This window comes from Nycticebus coucang, chromosome 6 (genome assembly GCF_027406575.1).
Source record: "Nycticebus coucang isolate mNycCou1 chromosome 6, mNycCou1.pri, whole genome shotgun sequence".
Lineage (NCBI taxonomy): Eukaryota > Metazoa > Chordata > Mammalia > Primates > Lorisidae > Nycticebus > Nycticebus coucang.
This window is the reverse complement of record NC_069785.1, coordinates 109,281,487-109,305,355: the sequence shown is the minus strand read 5'-3', so window position 1 is coordinate 109,305,355 and position 23,869 is coordinate 109,281,487. Positions and strand designations below refer to the sequence as shown.

The 23,869-nt window shown below is 36.7% G+C and overlaps 1 protein-coding gene across 8 annotated transcripts in view; it reads right to left on the bottom strand.

Moving 5' to 3' along the window:
• Positions 1–23,869, bottom strand: part of GRIA4 (glutamate ionotropic receptor AMPA type subunit 4) — a 441,346-nt gene that overhangs the window by 249,822 nt on the left and 167,655 nt on the right. For all 8 annotated transcript variants that reach the window (XM_053594958.1, XM_053594959.1, XM_053594956.1 and 5 more), the window contains one exon: positions 16,952–17,191. In XM_053594958.1, the coding sequence (XP_053450933.1) occupies positions 16,952–17,191 (240 nt within the window). The remainder of the gene's footprint in view (positions 1–16,951; positions 17,192–23,869) is intronic.

Sequence of the window (23,869 nt, the reverse complement as noted above, 5' to 3'; positions counted from 1 at the left end):
TTTACATTAGCCAAGCCAGGAAACCATTAGGCAGCTTGGTGCAGAGGGGTGATGCTTTCTGCCTGTTTGAAAAGACACAGCCTGGGGTGAGGGCTGAAGCTGGGCTCAGCTGGGAGACCATGGGGACAGTACAGCCTAGAGACAACGGTACCTCCAACTTTGTCCTCTTCTTAATTGGATTAGTAAGTGTGTAAGTTGTCAAACCGGGCCGGGATACTTGGACTCAATCAGAATTTTTAAATTAAGTATAATTCATTCTAAAATTAAAAGTACTGTTACTACATTACAGTGGTTCCAAATTTAATTTCCAAAGTCTATATCGGCTGAGCTCTGCTCATTTTCTCATCAGTGATTTCTTTAGCAATATGTTGGCTCCAGAGCTTCTTCAGACTTAATTGCCTATAATCCCAGGTCTCTGGGAGGGTGAGGTGGGTGGACTGCTTGAGCTCAGGAGTTTGAGACCAGCCTGAGCAAGACTAAGACCCATCTCTACTAAAAATAAATGAATAAATAAATAGAAAAAAATTATCTGAGCATTATGGCAGGTGCCTGGAGTTCCAACTGCTTGTGAGGCTGAGGCAAGAGGATCTCTTGAGCCCAAGGGTTTGAGGTTGCTGTGAGCTATGATGCTATATCACTCAACCCAGAGTAACAGAGTGAGACTCTGTCTCAAAAAAAAATCATAAAACATAGCCTGCATAAATAACTTAAATAAAAGACAATATAAAACAAAACAAATAAATATGAATTAAAAGAAAACTCATTATTTTATGCAAAGTTTCACTTCAACTACTGTGTATATATAAGTGGAAGAAACTTCTGAAAGCTTTTGGGAAATAGTTTTCTTTTTTTTATAGGCAAATGTCTTGCATAAAAGCAAACTAACAATTGGCATTTAGTATAAGCCCTAGTTCAGTATTTTATGCCAGAGGCTTTGATCTATGGTATCCTAAAAAATAGGAAATATTATTCCTCAAGTAGAAATGCTTGAGATCTATTTATTCAGTAATAGAAAGAAATATTTCATCATTATTGTAGACGTTGGTAAAATAGAAACTGTATTAGGTCAGGGGTAAGTACCTACATTTATGATGTGATAGTGTAGAGTTTCCATCGCACCCACAGTCACACCCTTGCACAAACTAAAATAAACTTTACAAATATTTTTGGAAGTAATTTTATGAATAATTTTTAAAATATATTTTTATATTACACCAATTTTATTTCTTTAGTAACGAAAGCATACAGAGAACAAACATAAACTTAAGTATCTTTTTCACATAGGATAATTCTATTGAAGTAATCAATTGTCAGCGATGGTTCTAAGTTAAGGGTTGGAAACCTTCCCTAAAGGGTCAGCTAGTCAGTATTTTAGGCTTTGTGGGCCATACAGTCTCTGCTACAACTATCAATGCCACCACAACAGCGGGAAAGTAGCCGTAGACTTGGCCCTGCTTGTTAATTTGTAAACAAAATTTTATTTACAAAAAAAGACTGTTGATAAAATTTGGTCCAGAGGCTGTAGTTTATTGACCCATGTTTTAAAGGGTAGGAGTGAAAAGCTTCAGACTTAGGAAGATTTTGAAGTAGCTGGAAAATTCAAGCCAAGATGCAGGCCGAAGGTCACAGTCTGAGACGTGGTTCTATAAATAAGCGTTAGCATCACTCCTGTATTTTTTTCCATTTAGCCTCTCATTTTCTTGTGATTTCTTTAGCAGTATGTTGGCCTCGGGGCTTCTTCAAACTCACTCTGGTTTGTCTGATGCGCATGACTCTTCAGTTCTTTAATTTTTGCTACTGTTGTTGATACAATTCTCCTGTTGTTATTGGCTAATATATTACTCTACGCCTTTTTCATTTAAACATGTGAGTGCAGAATTACGGTGCTGAATAGAGTATTTCTCCATGTTGGATCAGAAAATCCTTGTCTATTCCATTATCTGTTCCACTTCGCATCCATGTTAATCTGTACTGAGTTCAGCTGCATAATAGCCTTTGCTAACTCTGGTTGGTTTTTGGAATCTGCTTTTCAAGGTCTTCCTGATTCAGTGGCCATCCCACTCTTTGGGAACATCCTAGGCCCTGTGCAGACATATGGCTGAAGGCATCTTTGGTCACATACTTCTGAGTCTGCTGAACTGCTTGATTGTAGTAATGTCTGGCCCAATGGGACGTCCTGCCCTCGTTATGACAGCTCCATGTCTCTAACTGGTCTCTTGGCCCTAGTAATGGTGAATCTACTTCATCCCCATGTTTTTAGACAAGAAGCAATAATTGTCAGTCCTAGTGCTACTATGAGAACTGTTTCTAAGAAAGTAAAATTTCCCTTTCTTTAGCTTTTTTCCTATTTATTTTTATAAGACCTACCTGCCTTTTGATGATGACAGCAATACAGAGGCAGTGTACATTTAATATGAAGGGACACAATGCACTCCCAAAGTTGTCATTGTAGTTGAACAACCACAATTAAGAGGGACTTTATCTAACAAATGCAATCAGTGTAACCTAATTCTTTGTACCCTCAGTGAATCCCAAACAATAAAAAAAATCTCCCAACTCTTTCATATAGTATATATGGTTCCTTTATAGGTAAATGCATATTTGTAGGGTGTGATAGGGACTTTTCCTAATGTAAATTTACTTTAGAAGGGTATTAATTAGACTTAATAGGCACAGGACTCAATGGTTCTCTGTATCATTTATTTCCTATATTACTGAGTGAAAGCTTATTATTTAGAAAATGTAAACTTCATGACATGAAGTAACTGCAATGTTTGAAATAACATATATACTGGCAAAAAATATACATAAGAATTAACATAATTCTTCAAGTTTAAAATAAAATTACAAAAAATCCCGATCTCTTTAAGATATGTCAGTGATAAAATGTTAGTGTTAATTTCAGATTCTGGGTATTGTCTATTTCTGAAGTGGCCTTTTGTGGTTGTGTTTGGGGTATTTTAAGATACTTACAAATAGAAAAGCTTTTAAAATGAGTCATAGTTCAAAGCTTTCCTGAGTGAGAATTGATAGAAATGTACCTCTTACATATCCTTTTCTAAAATTCATATGAAAAGAACCAAATGGTTCCCAGTGAGGAGGCAGAGAGTAGCATGCACTCACATAAAATGTCCACCGCTACTAATGGCGCGCCCCGATCCTTTATTACAGGGTGCAGATACATCATCTATCAAAGCATGCCAAAGGCCAGAGAGGAATAAAATTTATCAATTCATTGACTTTAAATATTAAGCCTACCCAAAGGAATATAAGTGAGAAATACCTTAGGGAGGTGTAAGCATTCTCACACGTGTGCAGTGACAGTTTATGGTGTGTTTTAGGGAATTGCGGCTAGCATGTTAGTAAATTTTTAGTTTAACACAGGTTACCCTTATTTAACACCACCACAATATTTAAACATTTTATCATTTTTATGGAAATCTTTATGTATATTGAAAATTACTGTTTATAGGCCAAATTAGGCCTACCACCTGTCTCTGTGTGGCCTATGAGCTATGAATAGTTTGTATCTTTTTAAAGGCTTCAGGGGAGGCGGTGCCTGTGGCTCAAGGGGTAGGGCACCAGCCCCATATGCCAGAGGTGGCAGGTTCAAATCCAGCTCTGGCCAAAAACTGCTAAAAAAAAAAAGCTTCAGGGGAGGCAAAAGAAAAATACTATTATTTCATGACATGTAAAAAATTAATTAAAATTCAAAATTCAATGTTAATAAACATATTTTTATTAGAACACAGGTATCTTCATTCATTTATGTATTATCGTTGAGTTGAGTTGAACTGAGTTAGAAAAGCAGTGGAGGCCTACCTCTGTTACTGCCTGATGTTGGCTTTCACTCTCTAATTCGTAATTATCTCAGGAATAGAACAGAATAATAATTCTGTTTATCTTTAGGGTTGCAGAAGAATTAAACATGTAACAGACTTACTAAAGTATCCAATGCATAATGGCAGTTATGGTGCCAAAAAGATGTGCCTAAAACATAAGCATTCAGGGAAGTTGAAAATTAAAACATGGCAAAAGGTATACTTGGAAAAGAAAACTTGAGCAGCTATGTTAATATAAGAAAGAATAGACCTCAAGACAAAAAGCATGACAAGAGAGGGGTTCATTTTATAGTCTAAAACTGGTTCAATTTACTAGAAAGATACTAAAACTTTTCAAATATTTTTATTAAAATACATCCCATATTAAACAAAAATGTATAAGACTACAAAAATGGACAAATCTATGACCAAGCTGGGAGATTTCCCTGAGTACTCCTATCAATTCCAGCAAGCAATCAGAAATTTAATACAGATGCAGATTTGAATAAACATAACCTCTGACATAGGTCCCGCACTGCTTGTGCATTATAATGGTTATATAGAACCTCGCAGCTGAAAATTGGAAAATGAATATTCTTCTAAAGTTCCCATGAAATACTATAAAACTGACAATATATTAGTACATTAAGTCCCCAAAAGTTTTGAAGAATTAGTATCTTAGATAACACATTTTCCGGCCAGAATTCATTGAGTGCTTCATACTATTGTTGTATCTTATGTACTTTAACAAAAGTGTCAGAGGAAGAATGAAAACAACCTAAATAGGTCATAGAATCAGGAAAGAAACTGATGCCTTAGTTAAAAAACTCTCACAGACTGCAAGCCCAAATATTTTAAGACATAATCCTAAACTTTTGTGGAGAAGCTAACTTAAACATTATATAAATTCAGTCAGAAAACAGAAAGATATGTTCTGCAACATATTTTAGAAGGCACATATACCCTTGCTGCAAAATTTTCAAGTACATTAGGATAAATAAAAACATTGTCACTAGGAAGCACATAACCCCGCCAACCCCCAACCCCCAAAAAGTCAGCAGGTAGTTCACTGCTGCAAATTGCGGAAGACAGAGTTGAAGGGGACAGTCCAGGAGCCGAGGGGGGAAGCTGGTTGACGGAGGAGAACACAGAGGTCTCAGCAAAGGCAACAGGAGTTCGAATGGAGAGCAGGGGAGTGTGTGTAGGGTATTTTTAGGTGGTATACATTTGGCAGGACTAATTACTAATTATGATTACCAAATGTAATCATATCCATTAGGTTGGATATGATTGCATGACGGAGAAAAAAGGAGTACAGAAGGCTCCAGTATTTCCAGCCTGTGAGGCAGAGCGCCACCGCTAGGACAGAGCGTGTAGCACAAGGCGCAAGTTCAAGGAGGCAGGTAATTGACTCATCCTTGGAATGCTGAGTTGTGAGATACACATAGGTTACTATGTAAATGGACTTGGCTCAGGGGACAGGACTGAATTCCACTTACAGAAACTGAAGCCATGGTTGCACAGTTGGATTGAGCCCACACGATTCATTCGCTTATTTTTACTGACTGTGTACAGGGGTTCTGTTCTTGTTCAGGAGAACCCAATGAGAAAGACAGAGTCCTTGTTATTATGAACCTTAAAGAGCCTGATGATAAAGGCACAGAATTAAATAAATAGAATAAAGTGTTTGATAGGGACCAGAAAGATGCCGTGGGGTGCACAGTTTAACTTACTCCAGGGTAAACGTGTGGAAGACTTCTTGAAGTTGTGCTCAGACCCAAAGGATGAATAAGAGTTACCCAAGAAAAAGAAACATGCAAAAAAATCTTTGAGATTGAATGAGTGGCTTTAGAGGCAAGAGTAAGAATCTAGTGTGCTCAAAATACTTAAAAAATTTTTTTCAGTGGGGTTTGATGTTTCAGGGGAAGTGGGCTATGTCATGAGATGAGAAAAACAATCTGGATAAAAATTGTTGAGCATCTTTCAAGAAATTTAGACTTTATGAGTAATGAAGTCATGAAATCATTCTAATTAGGAATGTTTTATATATAGTTCGCATTTAAAAAGTTTACAGAGGCAAAGTAGCTGAGGATAGAGCCCAAGTGGAATGCCTGTATTTTGGGGACACTCAGAGGAAGGGACATCTATGAATGAAAAGGACAGTAAGCAATTACAAATTTTCCTTCTGATTTGTTTCTTCATGAATTTAACAGTTGCAGTCAGAAATGCACATGTTTTATGAAGGGTTGTGTCTCATAATATACCATATGAACCAAATACCAAATATGATTAATATTAAAATTTTAAGTATTTATTAAGGTTTAACAAATTATAATAGCATTAACACATTAATAATGATAACAAAAAGAAATAGCTATAATTTATGTGGTGTTTATTATTATATATATCAAAACTTTATAAGTATACATAACTTATAGTGACTCAGTAGGTTTAATTATTAATGCTAATAATAATTGGGTACAATAATTGGGTACAAACGATTAGGTTTACACTGTTTGTGTTTGTTAGGTAAAGTCCAAGTGGTAGTTGAGCCCTTGACCCAGGAGGTGTACCATGTACCCTTACATTGTGACCATTAGATGAGGGCTTACCAATCCTCCTTCACTCTGCCCCACTCTCCACACTTGAATTTAATTGTGTTTTTCTCTTGTATGTGTATGTAGCTGTTCACCTACTGGTTTTATATAGTACTGAGCATATTAGATACTTGTTTTTCCATTCTTGTGATACTTTAATATGGAATATTAAATATTTTCCAACTTCATCCAGGTAAATATAAAAGATGTAAAGTCTCCATATTTTTATGGCTGAATAGTGTTCCATGGTATATATATACCACAATTTATTCATTCATGGGTTGATAGGTACTTGGGTTGATTACACATGTTGGAAATTTTGAACTGAGCTGCAATAAATATTCTAGTGCAAATGTCCTTATGATAAAATGATTTTTTTCTTCTGGGTAGATACTTAGAAATGGGATTGGGGGATCAAATGGAAGGTTTACTTTTAACTCTTTAAGGATTCTCCATACTTCTTTCCAAAAAGGCTGTGTTAGGGCACTCACCCAAGGCCAAACAGGTAATAAGTGGTAAAGCTGGCATTTGAATCTAGTCACTTAACATTATAATATTATGATTGTGCAACACTGACTTTATCTGGGCTATAGAACTAAAGAATTCTATTTGAACAAGCAAAATAGAAAATTTCCATTTCTACTGGGATATGCAAAAGATTGGCAGGTCTGTCTTAACTTGAACTATAAGGATTTGCATCAAAACACTGGCTTCTACTGCAACAGAGAGTAAGGTGCTGCCTCCCACAGTCCCTGTACCTGCCCTTCTGCAACGTCATGCATTGTTATAAAGCACACCCATTGAATAAACCCACCCTCTGCCATAAGGCTGGCACTGTAAGTATTTCAACCTCAATTTTAGATTATCATTTGTACTCATTTGATTCATTTTTATAGAAGGAAAAATTCACTGAGGCAACACAAGTCTTTTAGAGGTGTGTTCAATCAGAGTTCTAAATGGAAGTTTTTTTTTCTTTAAATCGTCAGATGACAACTTTTTCTTTAAATAAAGAAGTTGTCAGACTAGTGTAATTCATTTGCACACTTATTGCTTTATGAAGTTGTGAGTCATTACGGAAGTGGTAAAAAGCCTATTAAGTTTTGTTCTTTCCGTGTAAGAAAACTTAACTATTATACGCATTCCCTCACTCTAAGGATGTTTAAGGAACATCTTCTCTCTCCCTATTCCTCAGCAATAGTTGAATAATTAAACTAGAAGATTCCACATATGCTTAGGTCTCTATCAAAGTAAGATCATTTTAATATTTCGAGAAAAACGTTAAAATAATCACCATGGGAAAAATTGGAAGTCTCATATACTTATTTGTAATTTGTTTGCTGGAATTTTTAGTTTCCATGGGTTGGAGCAGCACCACCCCCTCCCAGTGAGCAGGGCCTCGGAGTCTTACCGGATTTGATCTCATGTCATATTCAGTGACTGACAGTGGGAAGGAAACAGGCAAGAAAGGGGAGCCACGAGCTGATGTGTGAGTCATGATGTGTGTCCGAAGCCTATTATGTGATGACAACTAAACGGACCAGCAAAAATATGTATTCATGGAGGACTGCACACTTGTTTCCCCTGCCAGCCCATGCAGGCCTCTTCAATCCTTCACAAACGCACAGCTGCAGGCTTCCTCCCTTCTCCGGGAGTCCTCCCTATGATCACCCCCTGATTATTTTACTGTAGCTCGGTCCGCTCTCTTCTTTTGACTACCCTTGTTTTAGCTTCACATCAATATTTATTGCTCAGTCTTGTTTGGCAGTCTGGTTTTGACTCACGCATGCTGCTAGATTTCAGCACTCCTTCAGGATGACTTCCAGCATCTGCCCTCCAATTCTTAATTCTGTCACCAGGGGCAATGAAGGTAACAGTTAAGCATGCACCTCCCTTTGCTTCCTGTCACCAGGGAATAAGGGACTAGACCCATAATCCACTACATAAAGACACCCGCCAATGTGCCTTACTCCTCCACTCATGAGCCCCTCCACCCATTTCCCCACTTCCTGACTCAAAGTGGCGCGTGCCCGTGGAATCTGAGCTCATGAGGGCAGAGGACACGTGTTGCAGTGGTTCCAAAGAAGCAGGATCTCTTGCCTGTTTCTGATTGTTTCTCCCTCAGTTACACGTGAGAATCTCCATCGGATCCTCTGTTGTCATTTTTATACCTGGCCCTCCCTATGCTCTCTCCCTGGTCTGGTCCAGCAGGAAGGCAGGGCTCCGTGTTTGGAGTTTGGAAGACGCAGTGAAGTCTTGTCTGCTTGTTGAAATGCAGTATCCTCATGGACAGTTGGCAACAAGCAAATGTTTGACTTGTCAGTCTGGCTACACATATATAATAAGAATTTATAAGCAAATATACTTGGATGAGTTTTAAAGAATAATCTAAATCCTGATGGGTTCTCTATAAACACAGATAATTGCCAGAGAGTCTTCACAGGGGATTTAAAAAAGAGAACTCCTCTTTAGCCTATTGAGGGCATTAGACTTCAAAATTTTCTTTTCTGGGTTAGGAGAATAGGTTTTAACACTATCAAGTATTAAAGATAAATTATTTATCCCTTTTAGGGATAATACCAGGTTAGAATCTGAAAGATTCTCACTTTTCCTGAATTTAATGTCAATTAACTCTGTTTTGCTATTGTTTCTAAATTTATAAGAAAAAAATGAACCAAAAGAATGTTAAGTGGCTCAATGATAGATGTGTGTTGGCAAAGTATTAGCAGGTGTGGTTGATTAGGAATCGGAGATAGGGAGGAGAAAAAGAACGATGCATTATTTGCGATCTGCCCTGCATACGTGGGACACTCCTCTCCGGGTGGCCCCAAGTTCACGTTATAGACATAAGGTTACTCCTAATCCTCTCCATCCTACGCTTATCTGAATGAGATTTTGAAGAGAGAGCGGATACCAGTAATTTTATTTGATATGAATTGATGATGATATGCTATATTCCTTAGTACTGGCCTTGTCATCCTGCCGCATTACTTATGAATAAGAGTTTAAGGGAGTTTTTAGGCATCTTATTAGTCAGGGACTTCCAGAGAAACAGAACCAATAGTATAGATGGACGGATGGATGGATAGATAGATAGATAGACAGACAAAAAGAGATATATTATGAGGGATTGGCTTATGTGATTATGGAGGTAGAAAATTCCCATAATTTTCTCCCTGTTCTCTGCGCACTGGAGGCCAAATAAAATCAGTGGTGTAATTTCAGTCCAAGCCTAAACCTTGAGAACCAGAGGGGCCAATGGTGTAAGTCTCAGTCCAAGTCCCAACAGCTCAGAGCCAGGAATGCTGATGTACCAGGGCAGAGGCTGGACGGCCAGCTCAAGCAAAGAGAACCAATTCACCCTTCCTCTGACTTCCTGTTCTATTCAGACCCTCAAAGACCCTCAACAGATTGGATGACACCACCTATACTGTATACTACCTACCCATGCAAATACTAATGTTCTCTGGAGACAGCCTCACAGACACACCCAGAAATAATGTTTTCTTCGTGGTTATCTGGGCAACCTTTAGTCAAATTGACAGTTAAAACGAATCACCACAGCATTCAGATCTGCTAACAGAGGAGAGAAAACTTGAGGTTCCCAGCATGCCTGTAACAATGTTGCTCTATCTTCCCATTACTCTGGGTTCCTAGGGAAGGAGGAGAAAATGGGAAAACACAAAATAATGTGACAATGCAAGAAGAAAATGGAGATGAGGAGAATTAGAGTTGAGAACCCAAAAGGAAGATAGGAGGGTTCGCAGAGTGATTTTTTTTTTTATTGTTGGGGATTCATTGAGGGTACAATAAGCCAGTTACACTGATTGCAATTGTTAGGTAAAGTCCCTCTTGCAATCATGTCTTGCCCCCATAAAGTGTGACACACACTAAGCAGCAGAGTGATTTTTACAGACTTCAGGGGAATAAAGAGACATCATTTAAAGGTGCTTCAGGCCTCTCCCTCTTCATTTGTTTCTTTTCCTGTTAGATCTTAACTATTTTTGCAAAAGGATTTAAGGCCATTTAAAAATAAAAGACATGTATACAGTTAACCGAGAAGAGTAGAAACAATAAGCCCCATCCCCCATCCCACAGAAATGCACTCCTCTCTCTCCTTTCTGTCCCCTGCCCTCCTGCACTGCTTCAGCACGGAATATATCACGCCTTCCACGACTTTGTTTCCTGGGTTTCTGAAAATATGTTATGCAATGTGTAGAATACATTTTTATAAAAAAAAAAAAAAAAAGACTAACAAGAAACACAAGCCAAAACAAGCCAAAGAAAATTTTTCTGCTTTATGCCTTGCCAAATATATCTCTCTTAGGAACAGTTTACATAATGTTGTTAAATTTATTAATATATTGTGTACAAGATATTTTGGAGCCCCTAAAATAATACCATGAGCCTCAAAAGCACTAATGTGAGTAAAATGTCGAGCATTAAGCAGTAAACAGAACCAGGATTCGGTAAAGCAAGGTCATTATCTGCCACTGCAGACTCCGGATGTGACATCTAAATTTTTGGCCGTCAGAATGGTTTTAAAAAATTACACAGGGATCACTAAAAGAGAGAAAATATTAGGACTGTTTTTCTCATCTCTCTCTCAACCATAAGTACCTTACAGACATTTAAATTTTTGTGAGATAAACACAGATAAAAATATATTCCTTTGAAACTCTGAAAAGATCTATTTTAAATAGAAAAATAACCACTACTTGCATTGTATATGTTCAAATTAATGTCTTTTTCACCCAAAGAGAATTATGTCATGTTAATCAGATTTGAAGAAATTAGATTTGAAGAAAATTTCAAGAAATTGCCAGAATTTATTTTTAAATTTTTCTTTCTAAATATTTAGTTTAATTAGGCAGAAATCATGAATATTATGTTTCAGCCTGCTCGACATTTTGTATGAAAAGGAAATTACATTTAATCCATGTAGCACCTCTCCAGGTGAGGTCTTCATTTTAGCTGCTCTGTTAACCATTTGATCTATTATAATAAAGCGCCATTAATCCAAAATGAATTATATGATTGTTACATCCCAAAGTTGATACTTACTGCTAAGCATTTTACTATATTAATTCTTTAATTCACCTCATAGCCATAGCTTATGTGTCAGAGGTTACTATGCCAGACACGAAAAGTCTAAATGTAGTAAGATGTAATAATTACGAGAGTGGCACTCACACTTCTGGGGGAGGAAAGATGTACATGTACTCACCATGCAATGTGAAAATCATCAAAGCATGGAGCACGAGATTTTTACTATGTTGTTTTCTTACATAGTAAAATCGAAGTCTAGAAGATACTTGGAAATTTCACTGAAAGTGACATGTTATTTCATATGAGTTCAGTGGTGAGACACGCTGTGTTGTCCAATACAGTAGCCACTAGACAAATGTGGCTATTTAAATTCAATTTATTTAAAATTACATAAAATTGAAAATTCAGTTCCTCAGCTGCATAATTTACATTTCAAGCCCTCAACAGTTTCATGTGGTTATGATTACTGTATTTGACAACTCAGATTACAGAACAGTTCCACCATCACAGAAAGTTTCCTTGGGCAGTGTAGATATAGAACTACTTTCTTTATTAACTCAAAAATCTTATAAAAGTTTGTGTTTAAGTGATGTTTGCTCAGTATTTATCCCCCAAAAGCAATGATATTTTTGGGAAACAGCTGTGTTCCAAACTAAAATTTTAAAATACCAAGCTATGTATCAAAGGCCAGTTCCTGGTTTCAAGCAGAGTGTTATGTACTGTTTCCTAATGAGTCACAGCAAGTGACTTCATTTATTTTCAGTAGTGTCTTTCTCATCGTTGAATTCTCAGTACCTATCAAGGTGCCCAACACCTCGATGAATAGAAAAGTCATTACTCATTGGATGTTAAACACATATGTGTAACGAATGCACAAAGGAACGCTTTTCATCGTCTTGGAAGGCAGCCCTGTGAGCAGAATCAGGGTTTGCTGATAGAGGTCACTGTGCCAGGTCCTGTCTTCCTCTTTCTGTTCACCATTTCTAGTTAAGGAATATAATATTTAAATTTAAAAATGAAATGAAACCTTAAAGATAATTTGAATAGAGCTTGAAGATAATACAGTTAAGCCTCTCCCCCTTTTAAAAATCAGTGTATGCAAAAGTACTGTAGAGGCAAGTTCACACAGCTAATTAATAACAGATCAGGACCAGAACACGGTCTCTTAGAGGAATTAAAGTATCATTTCTTTAATTGCCATAATTCAATATAAAAACTCCACATTTAAAGTGTGATGGAATATTTACATTGCATTTTGAGAGAGGATTTGGCACTACAGGGATCAAGACTGCAGAAATGATCTAGTGTCCTAGCAAAATATTTTATTTCAAATAAGGATTTGTGATGCAGAATAAAGTTCCACTCAAATTTATGAAGATATTCATGGTCATATTACGAAAGCTACTTAAAACAGGAAAAATATTTAATCAGTTCATGATAGCAGTAGAGAATTACAGGTACAAAACATACTACCTTATTTCTTTACACTTGGTTTTTGTATATTATTTTGTAAATATCATGTGTTAATGTTGATATGCACAGGAATTTATTCTTTTTGTTTCTTTATGGTAAGAGAGTATAAATTACTCTCGGCTAACTTTATTTGTAATAAAAGTTAATCACATGTTCATAATTGAGGTTCACACCTCAGTTGGTCAGAGTGATGTATCATTATAAACACAGTATCTAAGAGGAAATAAATTGAGCATATGATCCTAAGTTTATGAAAAGAGCACAGCAGTTTCTAAGAAAAAGCATTGTTCTTCTACTTTGAGAGTACTTGATTAAAACCGGAATGTTAAGAAACATGCCCAGCCTGCGATGGGATCCCTTGTTTTTTTCTTGCTGATGCGTTTGAGTTCTCTGTGGATTCTGGTTATTAAACCTTTGTCAGAGATATACCCTGCAAATATCTTCTCCCATTCTGAGGGCTGTCTGCTTGCTTTGCTTACTGTGTTCTTAGCTGTGCAGAAACTTTTTAGTTTGATCAAGTCCCAATAGTGTATTTTTGAAGCTGCTTCAATTGCCCGGGGGGTTCTCCTCATGAAATACTCACCCAGACCAATTTCTTCAAGGGTTTTCCCTGCATTCTCCTCTAGTATTTTTATAGTTTCATGTCTTAAGTTTAAATCTTTAATCCAATGAGAGTCTATCTTAGTTAATGGTAAAAGGTGTGGGTCCAATTTCAGTCTTCTGCAGGTTGCCAGCCAGTTCACCCAGCACCATTTGTTAAATAGGGAATCTTTTCCCCACTGAATGTTTTTAATTGGCTTGTCAAAAATCAAATAGCGGTAAGTAGCTGGATTCATCTCTTGGTTCTCTATTCTGTTCCAGATATCTACTTCTCTGTTTTTGTGCCAATACCATGCTGTTTTGATCACTATCGATTTGTAGTAAAGTCTGAGGTCTGGTAGTGTGATTCCTCCTGTTTTGTTTTTATTTCTGAGTAATGTCTTGGCTATTCGAGGTTTTTTCTGATTCCATATAAAATGAAGTAATGTTTTTTCAAGATCTTTAAAATATGACAGTGGAGCTTTAATAGGGAGTGTGTTGAAATTATATATTGCTTTGGGTAGTATGAAGAGAAACTTCTCTGAAGAAGACAGGCGCACGGCCTTCAGACATATTAAAAAATGCTCATCATCTTTAATCATCAGAGAAATGCAAATCAAAACTACTTTGAGATATCATCTAACTCCAATGAGACTAGACTATATCACAAAATCTCAAGACCAGAGATGTTGGCGTGGATGCGGAGAAAAGGGAACACTTCTGCACTGCTGGTGGGAATGCAAATTAATACATTCCTTTTGGAAAGATATATGGAGAACACTCAGAGATCTAAAAATAGATCTGCCATTCAATCCTGTAATTCCTCTGCTGGGCATATACCCAGAAGACCAAAAATCACAACATAACAAAGATATTTGTACCAGAATGTTTATTGCAGCCCAATTCATAATAGCTAAGTCATGGAAAAAGCCCAAGTGCCCATCGTTCCACGAATGGATTAATAAATTGTGGTATATGTATACCATGGAATACTATGCAGCCTTAAAGAAAGATGGAGACTTTACCTCTTTCATGTTTACATGGATGGAGCTGGAACATATTCTTCTTAGAAAGTATCTCAAGAATGGAAGAAAAAGTACCCAATGTACACAGCCCTACTATGAAACTAATTTGGGACTCTCACATGAAAGCTATAACCCAGCTACAACTTAACAATAGGGGGAAGTGGGAAAGGTGGGGGTGGGTAGAGGGAGGGGGATCGGTGGGATCACACCTGTGGTGCATATTACAGGGGTATTTGCGAAACTTGGTAAATGTAGAATGTAAATGTTTTGGCACAGTAACTGAGATAACGCCGGAAAGGCTATGTTAACCACTGTGATAAAAATGTGTCAAATGGTTTATGAAGCGAGTGTATGATGCCCCATGATCATATCAATGTATACAGTTATGATTTAATAAAAAAAAAAAAAGAAACATGATGGTACCATCAAGAAGTGGCTGGTTTCCCAGACATGTATGTTTTCATTTGGGCAATTAGTGCTTTAAATAACAATATCTGTTTTAAAGTTGGGCTGCGGAATTACAATAGGAGACAATATAAAGAACTAGCTATTCATTCTGATGCAACAGTTGAAGAGAACTAAGAAATTCTAGATAGCAAATGGCACCAATTGTAGATTGATTTATACAGGGAGAGGGAAAACCTGAGACACAGGTTCACTGGTATTTCTTTAAGATTGACGTGTTATCAAATAAGCATCTCACACCCAGTGTGGGAGAACTGAGCTATGTCATAGTGATAATATGCAGAAGCAATTCTGCCCTCCAGAATATATTATTGAATATAATATATTATTATCTACACTCCAGAATATATTATTTGACATTGGGATTCAGTGTTCACTATCTTCTTGCTTAAGGATTTTTCCAAGAGAAATGAACAGAGTGATAATTTCACTAATAAGTAATTCATTCCCTAGGATGCTTTAAATTGTTAACTATGGAAAACAACAGTATGTGATATGGGTTAGTTCCCATATTTCCAAATATTAATTAGAGTATTCTGCAACCTTACAGAAAATACATGGATGATATTAGATTTTATGAAATTTTTTTCCAAGGAAAATTTACCAAGAATGCCAGTGTAACCTTAGGACCACCCCAAACTGGCCCTACTCTGTTAACCAAAAAGCCGAATTACTTTGTAAGTAAAACCGAGCTGAAGCAACAAGTCATGTCTCCTGGGCATGCTCAACAGAAAAACTTCCATCCTCTAACATATGGAACCAATGTTTCCTCCCCATGCAACCAACAAAAGCAAAACATGACCAGAACCTGAATGCTGGAGCCCTCTGCAGAAGTGTCCACATCCACCTAAACATACCTCGTGCACATGGTCAGATTTGAAGCCCTCCAGTCAGACCCTACCAAGTCAACATTCCTAACGCTTTCCCTTGCCCTCTGAGCCCATTAACCTTGCCCTATAACCCAAATCAGGGAGACAAGATTTGAACCACACCTCCTTTTTGGTGACCAAGCAGAAGCCATAGTATTAGCTTATGTGCATTTGGAAGGGACTCCATTGCTCAGTACGACCAACTGAAGTGGAGTACTAGGAATATCTTTGGTGTGACATCTTAAATGACACACAGTTTCCACCTAATTAAATATATAAATTTCATTAATAAAGATGAATTCATTTAATGGAATTTCATTTCTGAGTATAGGACATTATACTTTAAAGTTTTGAAAGTAGCTTATATCTTAAAATTATTTATTTTGCTTGGTTATTATTTTTTATGTGGGAGAGGAAGATATTTATTATCCCTATTCATTTCATAAAAAGAATTCTATTCAAGAATGTTATCGAATATTGCCTGCTTCAATCTTTACTCCGTTCATCTTCTCACAACTCTTAATGCTTATTAGAAAACCACTGAGTCCTCAGCCTGCGGGATCTGAGGCTAACCCAAGGTAGGCAGTGTCACAATTGAGTTGAATTAGAGGACATCCTTCTGGTGGTCTCCAGAGAATCTGCTGCACATTCCTTGGGTGGTGTATAGAAAAAAAAAAATCCCACACATGTTGATGATCAGAAGTCACCAACATTCTTCTGTGTTGATGCTGTGTCAGAGTAGGAAAATCAATTTAGTTTGTGTTATTTATCCACCTAGTCATCTCAATTTCAATGAATTTACAAAGCTTGGTTTGCTCATAAGTGACCTTATGAATCTGAAGCTTGTTTAATCATGTTTTTTTATGTCAAGATAAAAATAATAATCATACAATCTGAAGCTTGTTTAATCATGTTTTTTTATGTCAAGATAAAAATAATAATCATACATACCAACCATTTTCTGATTTTAGCAATGTTAGACATCAAAATATTTTACTAAATCACATGAGTTACATAAGGCAATTTCATGCTGAAAACTAGAGTTTTACTGATATAGATGTAGAAGCAAAACTTACCCCTGTCTGTGTCATACAGGAAGACAAAACAGTTCCATTCATAGTGGTCTAGCAGACTCAGGAGCGCTCCTCGTAACGAAGGCCTCAGCTGCAGCACAAACTGGCTCTCCCCCTCGGTCGGGAAACTGGGTGTGATGAGGGAGATGTGTAAGGCGCTGCAGAAGGAGGTCAGGGTGTGCACGGACCTCTTATCATAGAGTCCAAAGATGGCAAATACTCCTCTGGAATACTGGGAACAGACTGAAACGAGATAGAACAAAGCCCACAAACTATTAGCACATGCAGTTGACTTTATAGTCTCTATTCTATTAAATTAAAAGACAAAAATCACTGCATCATCAAATATGTTAGTGTAAGATAAACAGAGTGAAAGTGGTAGGCAATTAATTGCACGATGAATTAATGAATTCTCAAACTTACACATAAAAGTCCTACATTGAGTAAAACGGATATGAATTAGAGTTCTATATCAAAAAAGCCAGTTTGAATTAATGGGAAGTTTGGCTAAAAAATGTAATACATGACCTTCCATGATAATGTGCCCAATGTTATGCTAGAGACCTTTCAGTGCAATAAATCCAAATGTTTTCTGTATTTTTTCTTATATGCAAAAATATGATAATGTACTTTCGAAACTATTGAGTATTAATTGAAGGAACATGTAAATCACCTGGACCTGCCCTCCTGCCTGAGCTGCCTTCTCTGTTCTTGGGTTGGATTACATTTTTCACTGGGCCTAAACTTTTACCTGTGTGTGTGTGTGGCAGGGAGCAGGAGGGAGGGAAATGTAGTGGCAGTTTCATTTTTGTTGTTGTTGTTGTTGCAATTTGGCCGGAGCCAGGTTCGAACCTGCCACCTTCAGTATATGGGGCCGGCGCCCTACTGAGCCACAGGCACTGCCCGGCAGTTTCATTTTTTATCAAAATCTTACAGTTGCCTTGAATCATGTTTGAAAGCAGAAGTTAGCCTGTTTGGAAAGTCATTCTGAGGGTATCTGAGAGGCTTAGTAAATTGGGGGCAGCTGCATAGCTTCTAGGTAGCCTTAAACTAAGACAAAGCTCTTTCAAAAGCCAACAGTTCCAAAACCACATGCAGCAAGAGGCCCTCCGGAAGCAGGTGCGCAGCCCACCTTGTCTTCCTTTCTGCATGCTCCCGGTTGCTAAGAGGATGGTAATGAAGAGCATCACACAGAGAAAAGGATTCTTCTCAAAATTCTTTTCCAGTCATATTTTGATCTTTGGTTAACATCACTGATTTCTCGTCCAAACTTGGGTGACTTTTTCTAATTTACGTTTAGAGCACACAAACCTACAGTAGGGAATGCTCAGTTTTTGATCAGAGCAAAAACTCATGAACAGCATAAAACAAGTCTGTTTGAATCACAAATTCTTGTGGTTTGTCACGTGTGGCTAACAGTCCTGTTTCTCATTGATTTATATAGCTGGTTTAAGAAGTGTTATAAAAGTTTCATGTTTTCTGATTTTAGCTACTGATTTCAACTGCTAAGTTCATCAAGAAGTCTAGAGTATTGGATAACCTAGAGGTAGTTTTTAAGAGTAGTTAAGAGTAGTTAAGAGTTTAAGAGTAGTTCATTGTGATATTAATAAATTTTGTTTCCTTGAAGCATTAATAAGTGCTCAAAAATTATCTTAGTAACATTTTTATCTATGTTTCACAATATCCAGCTTTTAGAAATTAGGAAGCATAATTCAATAAGATAAATCAATAAAATCCGGAGGTGTTTCCTTTGCTTTGTTCATTGTGCCTCTTAAAGTTGAGGATAGAATGTAAGCAAGGTCATTATAACAGAAGAGAATATAAATTAACAGAAAATGAATTCTGTTCCTCATCCGTAGATGACATTTTCTTAGCAATGTTACATGTGTTTTGGAAAAAAGAAAGCCCAAACTAAGAAACCATAACCTATATTCAAATGGGTGAAACTAGAATAGAACCGACATTAAGATGTAGGGAGAAAATGGCAGCATTTACAAATAAATTCAAATCCTAGTATTTTTGCTTAGTTACATGACATAGGGTCAGTTACTTAATCTTACTTGCATTAACTACAAATAATACATGTTTGGAAAGAATTAAATGAGATTTTGTAAAACTGCTATTCTATCAGGATACATGAGGCAATTAGTAAATGGCAGATTTTTTTTGCAGTTTTTGGCCAGGGCCATGTTTGAACCCGCCACCTCTGGTATATGGGGCTGGCGCCCTACTCCTTGAGCCATAGGCGCCACCTGTAAATGGCAGATTTTAACACAAATTTATATGGTTTAAGTAGTTTTATTGTTTGCCAATAGATTTAAAAGATTAAATTGTAAAATACTGCATTTGATCCAAAACCTAAAAAAGCAAGAATTTAGATTCTACAAAACAAATACCATTTATTTTTGGTAGATAATGTAAAAATCTCTAATTCTTAATTCAAGGCTCCCTGGAACTGGAATTTGATTACCTGAGAAGATTGACTAACCAAGAAGGCTTGTTCTGACAGTGTGAATGGCTATAATCTTGTAGTAAGATATAAGAAATATTGTAATTTAACCTTTGGGCATCTCAAGTTTCACTTAGTTCAATTTGTGTAACTTAAGTGACCTGATAAATCAAGTACGTGGACGGGACCCTGCCTGGTAATCTTCCACCAAGGCTTTCTAAGGATGGATGTTACGCGCTGCACCTTTAAAGTATAACCTGGATGTACTTGACTTCTTTGTGTCTGCGTATTTTATGTTTTCCTAATTTTCATGCTAACTGGGGGCCAATCCCTAAACTCTATTTTACTCTACTAAAAAAATAAAATTGAAGAGCTTCAGAATTCAAAACAAAGAACTGCTTTCAATTTGATGCTGAATTACATACAAACTTTAGTACTTGTTCAAGAAAATGGAAGTAAAGAGATTTGCGAGTCGTGCACATAGGTATCTTTAACTTACTCAAGCATAAAATGAGCATTTACATAGTCTTTAAAGTGCCATACTCCTGTTTTGGCTTCCAAATTTTTTTTTTTTTGTGTGTGTGTGTGTGTGTTTAGAACTCATAAATTTGCTAGGAGGATTTATTCAGTTTTGCTTAAGAACCTCTGATGAGGTAGCATTAGATGGACAATCCTAGACCCCTCTCTTGGTAGTCTCTCCCTTACCCCCGCCCACCAACAAAACAAACAAATAAACAAACCCAAGAGCTCATCTGCTTTCATCTATTTCAAATATTGAGCAGTTGCCTACCTAAAATTGTCTATGCAAAAAGTATTACACTACCATATAAGGTTCAAAAATAACTACTGTACAAAGTTTCTCTACTTTGTATTCCTATATTACTTTTTTGTTCAATATAATCCCTATGACTTTGTACTTTTCTGGTACTCACTATACTATTCAACTTATTTAATTTGTTCTACTGGGCCTTAATAAACAATATTTTCTGACATTTAATCACCTCAGATCTGCTTTCATTCATTTGCATCATCCTATCTACTTCTCTCTGTTTCATAGCTGTCTGTTATCCTGCCTCTTTTCTTTTGTACTTTGGAAACTATAGCACAGTGGTTCTCAACCTTCCTAATGCGGCTGCCCTTTAATACAGTTCCTGTGGGTCACGACCCACAGGTTGAGAACCGCTGCTACAGCAAGTCTCAGACTAATAACTTTGCTCCTGGATGTATTCTGTCGCTCACAATTTACTTTCCCTTTGCAAACTTACAGATGTAGTATTATTCTTTTGAGCATTTATTTCCCTATTTGATCTAGATCATAGTCTAGGAGGTATGAATTTTGGGTTTTCTATAAATGAGGATAGATTGTCAGTCAAGGTATCAGTGTGATACCCTGGACAAGATTTTCTTTGGTCCAATAGATTCAAATTTAAAATAAATTACCTCAATATTTAGTATATAATGAGATTTAAAAACACTCTTAAATCAAAATTTTGCTTTGTTGTATTTTATGACACTATTATCGTTTAGCATACAAATAATTATTCAAACAATGGAACTTCTTAGACCATTAAATTCAAACATAAATTAATGAGAGTAAACTACGCTGAATATGAATGTGTTCTGAACACATAAAAGGGAAAACTGAATTTTAATGTTCTCATAAAATGTCAACAAAAATTAAACAAAAATTAATGTTTAGTTGCTAAATAGATGCAATAATATTATAATGATATATGTTTTTAGATACAAACACTAATCAGGATAAGACTTTCAACAAAATAATCTAGTCATAATTTTCAGTACATATTCTATATTCTGCTTCACTGATGAGGTTATTTGGATCATGTATATGTAAATAAACACATTCTTTAAACACAAGGCAATACTCTATTCATTTTTTACCTGATGGTGTCATTTAATTAAATATGTCTTCTCATCAATAATCATCCAATTTCATTCCAGATGCCACAGTCCAGATGCCAAGCTATGCCAAATTGTGACATAATTTCTGATGATTTGTAGCCCTACTGTCACCTTCAAATCAAAGAACCTTATCTTAGCTCAGTGTTTGCCAATTTGTGGGACATAAATCCAAGAGCTGTTCTGAAACGTGAGTGACCATGAAAAGTCTTCCATTTATGGGCTGCCTTCTCCTTCTGCCATACCTTCAATTTTTGTCTTCTTAAGGGTTTCCACTAATTACTTTTAAACAAACTAAACTCTTTCATTTTATGAGTGAACAACTTCCCTTTCCTGAAGGTATTTTCTACTCACACTCTTTCCAATTAGTCTGGCCCCCATACTTCCCAGGCACCATAACCAGTCCTTCAAATTTACTAATGGTCAACTACATCCTAAATTTGATAGTTTAACTCCTATTTTACCAGAATCCTCTGATATGCTCAATATAATTGGACACAGTTTTTCAAATGCTTCATTGATTTGCTTTCCTATCCCAACATCACAACCATGTTCTTTCTTTGATCTCTGGGCATTTCTTATGGTCTCTGAACACTTCTTGTCCTCTCCTTTAAAGTTGTTACACCTCAAAATTCTCCTCTCTCTACTCACCTATTCACTCTAAATGCTTTTTCTAGATGAATTCACCCAATTCCATGGCTTTAATTACGATCTATGTACTCAAGATCCCCCCAAACTGTACCATCCACTTCCAATATTTCTCTTTAAGCTCCAGATCCATGTATCTAACTGTCTGGTGCCACCTCTGTGTCTCAGTGCATTTTCCAAGTACGGTTGCAACAGTATTTCCTATTTCACGTTATATTCCATAACTCTGTTACTTCTCCATTTAAAGCTCTAGTCTATCCTCTCACTTGAACATGAGCCGGCCTTTGTGACTACCTTGACTATTACAGTAAGACAGCAGTGATCATATGTGACTTCTGAGACTACAGTTCTCTCTCTCTCTCAGGATACACAACCTTTTTACCCAGCCATGAAGTGGCTCTAGTAGAAGGGAATCAAGACACCTGTTCTTCCACCATAGCTAAGTTCTAAGCAGACAACCAGAATGGACTTAACAGCATTATGAATAAACAATCCTAGAAATGGATACTTTAGCCCTCACTTAAATGGCCCCAGGTGATGCTGTATGAAGTAGAGATTAATCCTCACCTCAACTGTAATATAATTAGCATGATAAATCACTGATGTCATTTTAAGCCACTAAGTTTGAGATAATTTTTATGCAACAATAATTAATAAGAAAAATCTATGTGTACAGTACTTAAGAGTATGCCAACACATGGCAAGCTTTTAATAAATATTTTATAGACAAATTTATTAATGAATATTGTTAGAAGTATGTGCCAAAATTATTTATTTATTTATTTATTTATAGAACAAGGCCTTGCTGTGTTGCCTAGGCTAGAGACCAGTGGCATTATCATAGGTCACTGCAACCTCAAATCCATTGGCTTAAGTGATCCTCCTGTTTCAGTTTCTGAAGTAGCTGGGACAACAGTTGTGTGTCTCCACACCAACCTATTTTTTCAATCTTTGTAGAGAGTGTGTAATCTTACTTTGTTGTTCAGGCTGGTCAGGCTGGTCTTAACCTCTGGTCTCAAGTAATCTTCTCCCCTCAGCCTCCTAAAGTCCTGGGATTACAAGTGTGAGCCACTACAACCCCCAAATTTATTTTAAAATATTGGTAATAGTGAGCATTTAGGTTGTTTTTAATCTTTGGTTGTTGTAATTAGTGCCTTTATAACAGTTGTTTTGTGCATCTCTGGTCATTCATTAGGGTGAATAGCTAGAAATGAAATTATAGAATAAGGTATTTAGAAGACAGGCGCATGGCCTACAGACATATGAAAAAATGCTCAGCATCCTTAATCATCAGAGAAATGCAAATCAAAACTACTTTGACATATCATCTAACCCCAGTAAGATTAGCCCACATCACAAATTCCAAAAACCAGACATGTTGGCGTGGGTGTGGAGAAAAGGGAACATTTCTACACTGCTGGTGGGAATGCAAACTAATACGTTACTTTTGGAAAGATGTTTGGAGAACACTTAGGAATCTAAAAATAGACCTGCCATTCGATCCTTCAATTTCTCTACTAGGTATATATCCAGAAAACCAAAAATCACATTATAACAAAGATATTTGTACCAGAATGTTTACTACAGCCCAATTCACAATTGCTAAGTCATGGAAGAAGCCCAAGTGCCCATCAACTGATGAATGGATTAAGAAATTGTGGTATGTGTACACCATGGAATATTATGCAGCCTTAAAGAAAAATGGAGACTTTACTCTTTTGTGTTTACATGGATGGAGCTGGAACATATTCTTCTTAGCAAAGTATCTCAAAAATGGAAGAAAACGTATCCAATGTACTCTGCCCTACTATGAAACCAATTTATAGCTTTCGTATGAAAGCTGTAACCTGATTATAGCCCAAGAATATGGGGAAAGGGGAGAGAGGGGAAAGGGGAGAGAGGGG